The sequence below is a fragment of the Rousettus aegyptiacus genome, unplaced genomic scaffold, assembly GCF_014176215.1.
Source record: "Rousettus aegyptiacus isolate mRouAeg1 unplaced genomic scaffold, mRouAeg1.p scaffold_m13_p_3, whole genome shotgun sequence".
NCBI lineage: Eukaryota > Metazoa > Chordata > Mammalia > Chiroptera > Pteropodidae > Rousettus > Rousettus aegyptiacus.
In genome coordinates, this window is record NW_023416306.1 from 40,517,811 (window position 1) to 40,526,622 (window position 8,812).

The 8,812-nt window shown below is 45.8% G+C and overlaps 1 protein-coding gene across 4 annotated transcripts in view; it reads right to left on the minus strand.

Annotated features, from left to right (window-relative positions):
• The window catches only part of PCSK5 (proprotein convertase subtilisin/kexin type 5), a 400,819-nt gene extending 392,457 nt beyond the window's left edge, over positions 1-8,362 (minus strand). For all 4 annotated transcript variants that reach the window (XM_016127089.2, XM_016127088.2, XM_016127091.2 and 1 more), the window contains exon 1: positions 7,668-8,362. In XM_016127089.2, the coding sequence (XP_015982575.2) occupies positions 7,668-7,859 (192 nt within the window). In that variant the 5' untranslated portion in view covers positions 7,860-8,362. The remainder of the gene's footprint in view (positions 1-7,667) is intronic.
• Between the last annotated feature and the right edge of the window lie 450 nt (positions 8,363-8,812).

Sequence of the window (8,812 nt, forward strand, 5' to 3'; positions counted from 1 at the left end):
CTCACTATTCAATCCAGCATTGGCACTAAGAGTACTGGTAACCTCATCATCAAATCTTTGAGCCGTGCTTCAGTTATCTTCCTGGATTCTTTCTACAGCACTTCTCACTACCGTATACTCGTTCTTCTTGAGCCTTTCTGATTCTGTATCTTCAGGGCCTCTGGTCGCCCTCGTGTACTCCCTTTAGCTCTTTCCCCTAGGTGGAGACACTTCAGGTTCTATTCTCTGTCCTCCTCTCTTTGCGCTTCTCCTCTTAGCAATGCTAAGCACTTCCACAACTTCACTGATACAGATGATGAGTGCCAGTCTTTACTTCTTTCCCATACTAAATTCTCTTCTTCCTAATGGACATCTCTACCTGCATGCCCTTCTATCTACCAACAACACTAAGCCTGAACCTATCTTTTTGTTCCCTAAAATGCTCCCGCAGACTGTCCTATTTCTACAAATGAGTCTATCATTCTCCCGGTCTCACGGCTATAAGCTTTGCATTTATCGTCACCTCCCACTCCATCTTCCATTTCTATTGAGTTACTAAGCCATACTGAATCCAACTCTAGGAGAGCTTGCAAATCTATTCTTTCCATTGTCACAGCTTCTGTGCCCATTACCAATAATCTTTGCCAACATAATAGCCTCTCTGCCTCCTCTAGTTTGTTACGCACACTGCCACCAGTGGACACCCCCAGGCATGATTCGATCCTGTAACTCCATTAATATTTACCTTGCTGAGCAATAGTTATGGGTAGAAATGTCTTAGCTCCTTGAGAGCAAAGACTGTCTTAAATATAGTACATGATGAACTCTCACGTTTGTTGAATCAATAGGTTGTTGCCTCCTTCTCAGAGACCTTTAATATAACTCTTTATCCTACATTGATAATGTTGAAACTCCCTAGATCAGGCATTTAAGGCCTTACATAATCTGACCTATAGTGGGTTTTTCCTTGTCCTACATCTGCTTTCCCTTATTCCAGTAACAGCATCCCCTTTTTCTTTGGGGAGCAGTCCCTCCCCAATTGGTGGGATTCCCATCAAAGGTCAACATCTCCCTTACTTCAAGGATGAACATGTTAGAATATTTTGAGGGATATTAGATGGGAGGGAGGTTGGGGGTTCCAAAAAAAGGCAAAGGGATTAAGAGGTACAAATGGATAGTTGCAGAATAGACATGGAGATGTAGAGTGTAGCATGGGAAAAATGGTTAATAATTTTGTAATAAATATGCAAGGGGGAAGAAGGGTACTAGATTTAGTGGGGTGATCGCTTTGAGAGTTATGTGACTCTCTGATCACTATGCTATACAACTGAAACTGGTATATTATTGTATCCCAACTATAATTGAAAAACTCACTAAATCATATAATATAAATACAAGCAACTAGTTGTCTATTATATTTCAATTAATAATATGGGGGGGGTGGGAAGGCTGAACATGTGACCTGAGCTGACTCATTAACATACTGCCACCCACATGGGCAAAGTGATTGGCTCATGAGTGGGACTATGACCCAATGAGGATGAATTGGAGTCTTTTTCAGGGGTTAATTTCAATACTGGGTAAGAAGGGTGCTAAGAATCGTGTAAGCTTTACTGCCTTGTGGGCCTGTATAAGAATTAAGTTAATATAAAGAAATGAAGAAACACCTGACATTGGCACTACCTCTGGCCTTTAAGCTGGACAGGCCCATAATCACTTTCATGAAACTCTTGGAAATGGATGTGTTTCAGGATTCAGAATTCTTCAGGTAAGAAAAGTATAACGAGGCACAAACTGGAGGGTATTATACACACCTCTACCTGGATCAAGGACAACATCCCCATTGCCAAACTCAGTAATATTTCTGCCAATAACGAACAATGCCCTAATTAATGCCAGTTTAGGTCAAGATAGGTTTTGCTACAAAGTACAGATCAGGCAAGGGCTAGCTGAAAAAAGGGTTCAGCTTCTGTTTTCAGAACTGCACATAAATGCATGTGGATCTGTTTAAACCAACAGGTTCTCTGTTTCCTTATCTGCTTGTTTATGAATTTTATTTAAGCAATATGAGTTGGGTTTTTGACACTTGTACGTTAAAGCATCTCATCTGTATTCCTTATGGGCTTATCTGTATTTCAGTTTAATTTCCCACTACTCTTCTATATATGCCCATGTTTGAGTCAAATTTAAAAGGCTGTTTTGATTCTTTAAATTAAAAATCTTGCAACCTCCATATTGTATACACCTTATAAACCAAAGTTGTCCAACCAGGAGATGGAAAACTTTATTTTAGCTGGTTGATTTTCTAGTCAGTTGTCCCAGGCCTATACCTTCTCCATAGCTCTCATTACCTTCTAATGAGAGAACCAGGAGTCACACTGACTCTTTCCCCTTTTCGGCCCCTACTCAATCCCCAGGGGCAATTGTAAAAATCTGGAAAATTACAAGTTGCTCCACTACAGAAACCCCCGTAAACCACAGCACACTCTCCCTTTAACCCTGAGCAGCCTCTGCATTTCCTTAGGACCTTTCTAAATCAGATAATGCTTCCCATGTCTTTTTTTTTTCTATATTCATGTTCATTATTAGGGCACTGGATTTCGCAGTAACTTTCCAAGGTGGACTGAGCAGGTATTAAGGTCTCCTATTTGAAATATGAGGCACTGAGGGTCAGTTTGGTTAATAAAAAGGAAACCCTGGAGTTTCACTCAAACCTGACTTAGTCTTGTTTTCTTTCTGGTTGTCATTCTCATTTTCCTCCCAGGAATAACCCAAACTGAAGAGTTTATTGGCACTGATTGTTCCTTCTTGGTATCCTTACATGCAGAAATGCAATCTATTGAAACTAGTGAAAAACTTACATTAGTAACTTCACTTAAACTATGTACAAATTTAACTTTGATAAAAATAAACAGATGTGCACACATGTACACATATATGCATATATATCTTCTAGCGTGCATGAAACAAGCATTCATTTTTATCATCCAGGAAGCCAAAATCAGCTTTCTTTGTCATTGAATCTGATCTGAATTAGCCAAGTGATAAAGTCCCAAGGCAGAGTGATGTCTGATGCCTGATGCCTGGAGATACTTCAGCCTTGAGGAAAACCCAGACACTACTTCACATAACTTGAACAGACATCACAAATACCCCTCCCTGCCCAGGGGATGTTTTTGGGTCAGGACTCCCTCCCTTAACCAGAGTCAGATATCACTGGACATTTTCCCAGCACACTGCCCTGCTTCTCTGGCTGACCTTTTAAGGTTAGGACCTCTGAATAAAATGAAATGAAAGATAGAAATAAGGCAAATTCAGCTGCCTTGGGGCTCACAAAAAAATGCAGTTTTCCATTTCAAATAGACCCCCAAAATCCCAGTGGCCACATAGAAGCCATTCTCGGTCTGTGAGGTTAATGCAACAGACCTGCCATCACCAGGTCAAGCACTCTGAACTACTTTTCCTCAAGAAAGGTTCTCCTGCACATGAGAATGATGCATGTGAGAGTGGCTAGTGGAAGTCAGGACTAAGGCTCTTGGGTGTGAAGAGCTGCCCTGTGCCAAGCCAGAGGTATCACACAGGGATCAATCCATATGTACCCAGCCATCAAAATTTTATTTTCCTGATCTTCACACTTGGCATCTTCCACTTAAAAAATGGCTTCCTTTCACCCTAAAGTTTGAATCTCACTTATTTTAGATTCAGATTCAACAAATCTTTCACTGCAAGCCTAATTATGTGCTGAGCAACGCACTGTCAATTTAAACTCTGTTACCTAGAATTATCATTCTATAGATGAAGGCAAAGGGCTGCAGTAAGTTCAGTGCCTTGCCTACTTTCAAAAACCCTGCAAGTAGCATCTCTGGAGGTTCCAAGTCTATGTTTTCAATGAGAACTTCAGGTAAAATATTTCCCCAGTATTGCTTGCATCTCACTTTATCTTTCTGGAACCTTGCTCAAGATAAGTTACATGGTTTAAGGAAGGGTTTCTGCTACTGGTAATCTCAGCTTGAAATCAAGGAGTGTAAGCAATGCACAGAAGCATGAATATAGCTATTGCACACTGCAAACAACCGTCACAGGGACTGCCTCCCTGTGTTCAAATAACCAGAAATTAATTCCTCCTGGTTTGTAGATTTAGTCCAAAGGCTCACAATTAACATTATGTCAGGTCTTATTCCTTTATGCCATTCTCTAACCATTACGCTGCTAGTTCAAAGGGTCAGATCACACAATTAGTGAGAAAGGACTAAGGTCTCTTTCATTCTGTGCAGATCAACAAGCAGGCACACCCACCACCCTCAGCCAGCCCAGTAAGTGCTGGTCATACTAGGTACTAAGAGGGCTTAAAGTCAGGGCTTACAGAAGAAAGGTATGGCATTACACATCTGACACTAATACCAAGCAAAATGTATATGCTGACATGACAACTACTAATAATAATTATGGCATCATTTCAGAATTTTAAGGCAAACCTTTCACAAAATATAAACATTATGTGAAAACCTATCTAAACATAATGCATCTCTATAACCTAAGACAAGAAAACCCTATTCTTCCTCCCAAGAAGTCAAGCATGTCTTTTTTTTTTTTGCATTTGTTTACATGCTTGCTTTTTTGTTACTTTGTACATCCTATTTTTCATGAATACAAGAAGCATGCTTATTTTTTGTTTTCTTATGTAGAAATCTCCAGGCCAGAAACTTTACCTCTGGTAGCTTTTAAATGCTAAGATGCAATACAAAGCATTACACTGAAATTCTGAGTAAATAGTCAAAACTGTACCTTTACTATAGTGAAAATTCGTAACCTCATTCACCTAAAACACCATACTAAAAATATCAAAAATACTACCAGGATATTAGATGACTTAAGAAACAATAAAAGGCCTCAGTTCCAACTTGTTACACATGAGGTGGGGCCCCAAGCCTAAATGGGTAAAAACAGGAGAACATTCCAGGGATCTCTGCAAAGCAGTTACTGCCCTCAACTGAACCACAGCTGATTTATTGATGGAAAGAAAGAATAACAAAAGGATATCTAAAGCGTTAAAAGGTCAGAGCAGTTAAGAATGGAGAAGAAATACAGTTGGCCCTTACAGTGCAATGATATTGCAGGTGTAAACTCAATTTACCACCCCAAAGACTTAGCATAGGGTTACTCTCCTTTGATCTACAGAGGAAATGCTTTCCACTGTAAGAATAGCTGATCTTCTTACACTGCTTATGGCATCAGTTCAAGGGGTCCTCTGTAACTTCTGTAAGCACTAAATTTCCTCATTGGCCTTATAAAAACCACCATAAATAATGTCTGTGTATTTGCATGTAATATTTCTTAGTATTACTTTTTAAATGAAAAACCATAGATCTTTATTAGAAGGCCCTTTGTAAAAAGTCAGGCAAGTTTGCAGAACATTGTCTTGCTCAAAAGGGGTTTGGTAAAATCTCTCTCACTCATAGATATTCTGGAATATCTAAGTTCTATCTAACAAGTTCCTTCAGATACAAGTCTTTTGGTCCTTGAAAGTCATGATGTTTTTAGATTCAAGAAGTCCAGGTCTGTTTGAAGAAAGTATCTGTGAATTAAGTAACTGGATGTTTGCTGCCAGTCTATTGAGCTACTAAATCAAAATTCAGGGAAATGAGGATTTTGCTTTCTTCCTCCTTCCCTCCTTGGGATGCAGGGATTCTCTAAAAGACAGGATTCACACAGGAGTAGGCCTGGACCAAAGAAACTTCGATCTGAATCATGGCTTTGCCACCGTCTAGCTGAGTGACCCTCTCTGCCAGTCAACTTCTCCAGCCTTGGTTTCCTCTTTGCTGTAGGTGAAGTAAAATCCATGAAAAATAGCCATTTTGTGGATTACGAAAGTAGAGTATGTTCAAGAACTTATTCTTCCAAATATGCCCGATATATAGGAGATATTCACTGTTAGCTGAACCTGAGAGAGATGTCTTTGGAAAGATTAAAACAGCTACTGTCAGTGTTGGCTTCCAAGTTACCTCCCCAGTCACATGCAACACTCAACTTTAAGCTCGTGTAAAAAGATTTGAACAGACTCAGTAGTTCTTCCAGTGAAAAAAGAAGCCAGCGGAATCCTAACAAGCCATTTGAATGGAACTCCGGGGAAGATGATAGACACTCAGGCAACAAAATCTGGCTGGCTTCCCTGACTTCCTTCCAGGTATGTGTTTGGGGAGAGTCTGGGGAGGGGGTGGACATAGACTGTAGCCCTTGCTCTGTTCTCAGTCCTCCACACGACTGGCTTTTCTGGACCGTGTCCTCCCTCTGGCCCCGCAAAGGCAAAGTGTAAGACCTCGTGCTCCGGCTCCTTGAACCACCTCCACCTCCAGCACTCTCATAGCTCCTTCTAGATGCAGCTGGCAACAGCAGCTCTGCCTCCTTTAGGGTGGCCGAGTTCCCCAGCTCCAAGGCTCGAATTCCCGGACATGGAAGACCCTGGCATCAGAATCTGTCTGTGCTCTCTTGCTTCATTGGCACCAGCCGGCCCCTTCTCGTTTCACCACGGCAGGGCACACAGGGCGCATGCATCCCCGTCAGTTCCAGAAGTGCGTCTACTGCGAGGATGCTCCCACCACCTTGGTCTCCCACCACCTTGGTCTCCCACCCCCAGCAGAGTCTCCCCAGGGTCTGGCCAGGGCATCCTCCTCTGGCCAGGACCAAAGAAGCGAGTGGAAAGTGTGTGAGTATGGAGTGGGGGACACTTTCTGGAAGCCGCTAACACTACCCTCACCATCCCATTTCTTGCTGGAAAGAGCAAGGAAGCCAAGGCAATTTAGCCCGGAGGTACCCCCAAATTGATTGCGCTAACAATCATCCCTTTAGTCCCACTCATCTCATTTTACCCCATCAGGGCAGCTCTGCCAAAGGCCCTCGAGAGATACCCCCACAAAAACCGTGCGTCCTGCTGCCCACCACCCAACTCTCGCCCCACGCTTTCTCCCGGCTCTGCATGTCCCTACCGCGGGAGAAGAGCAAAACCTGATAAGCGGGTCTCTCGGATGTTTCCCACCTCCCTTCTGAGCCCCTCTCCGGGAGCCCACACACGGATCCCACGCAAGAGGCCAAGAAGCCGGGAGGTCTTTCCCAAAATCTGCGCTCAAGCCACCACCCTCTTCCCTCCCTCCGCCTCCCTCCATCCTTCCAGCTCCAGTCTCTGAGCACCTCCAGCTCTCAGCGGCTCTCTGGCCCAAGAAGAGGAAACTTCTTTCTGGGCTAAATTCAGGTCCGAGCAGGAAAGGCTTTCCCTTCCCCGCCTTCCTCTAACTCCAGCTCTAAAAATCCATAAGCCGGAACCAGGGCAGTGCTTACCTCTCAAAAAAGCTCAGGCTACTAGTGTCCCCCTAATTTCCATGTCAAAAGGTCCAATCGGGTCTGAAACAACTCATGGGGTATACACACTCATGATTTTTCCATAGACCCTACCTGTCCTTCACGGCTTGCAAGAAACAAGTAAATAAAACGCAAACCCCAACAACTTTGGGGAGTGAGTGTATGTGTAAAGAGAGGAAGAGAGAGCATCACTCAGGAGTTAGAGCAACAGCTGAGAGAGCACATCTGGAAGAGGGGGAAGGGGACTGATGAGCAGAGAAGAAGCATGATGTCGTGGGGGAATCCCCCTTCCCCGGGCAGCCTCAGGGGCGAGAACCAGGCCAGCCCGTCGTTACCTGTCCTATGTTGATGAAGCCGTACTTGCTCGCGATGCGGTTGGCCTCCGGGAAGCCGCCGGCAATCTTGACTGCCCAGTGGTTGGTGTAGACGCGCGTCCGGCACACAGGGAGCAGACAGCCCCAGAGCAGCGCCAGCACGCACAGTAGGTCCAGCCGTCCCGGGCAGCAGCAGCGGCTCCCCCAGCCCATGGCCCCGGCGCTTCGCTGCCTCTCTCGCACGCTGGCTCCGTGCACTAAGCGGCGCGCGCACAACTAACTTCTCCGGCCTGGGCCGCCCCGGCGCGCAGCTCCCCGGCCGCCGCGGCTTGCAGCCCTGGGAGATTGGCAGGAGGCGGTGAGCCCCGGCAGGGAGCAGAGCAGCGAGCCTCACGCCAGCTCCTAGACCATCCCTGGGGCTGCAGGGACCTGTGCTCCTTGCTCTCCGGCCCGCGGGGCAGTCGGCGGGCGCTCCCCGGCTCGAGCGCAGGAGGTGGCTGAACGGGGCAAGCGCCTTCCTGCAGTTGGGTCTCACCGGGCTCGGCTCCCGGACTCTCCGACTCGCCCTCTCTCCTCCCGGGGCCCCTGAGCACGGTGGAGGCGGTGCAGGCAGCGGCCAGGCGCCCCCTCTGCTGGCCCGGGCTCCTAGCGCTTGCTAGCTTGCTCCCTGCGCTCCCTCCGGCTCCAAACTGCGCGCGAGGAGAGTGAGCGGCAATGGCAGCAGCGCCTGCTCTGCATAAATTACTCCCCTCGCCCCCCTTAACACCCCTCCTTTCCCACATTCCCCCTCCTCCTCTCCCTCCTCCGCCTGCCCGCCCTACAGCAGCCACAGCCAGACGCCAACCAGGTCCTAGCGCCGCCGGATTCTCCTGGCTGTAACCTCCAGGGTCCGGGCAGCAAAAGCAAGACTTTTCAAAGGGCTCAAAAGCAGAGCTCCCGTGTGGGAGTCGTGGTTTTACCCACTTCTCTGTCCTCCCTCCTGAATTTGGATTAATATGCCGCCACTTCCTGAAAGACTAAAGAGATTTACGCGCTGGCGCGAGTCAAGCGCCCCAAAGATTCATTCATCCTCCTTCTGAACCTCTTTAAATAACCAAGTATTTAAGGAAGTCACTTGCGTGTCAATTGCCGAACAAATAACCCGAGATTTTCACTTCGTTAATTCT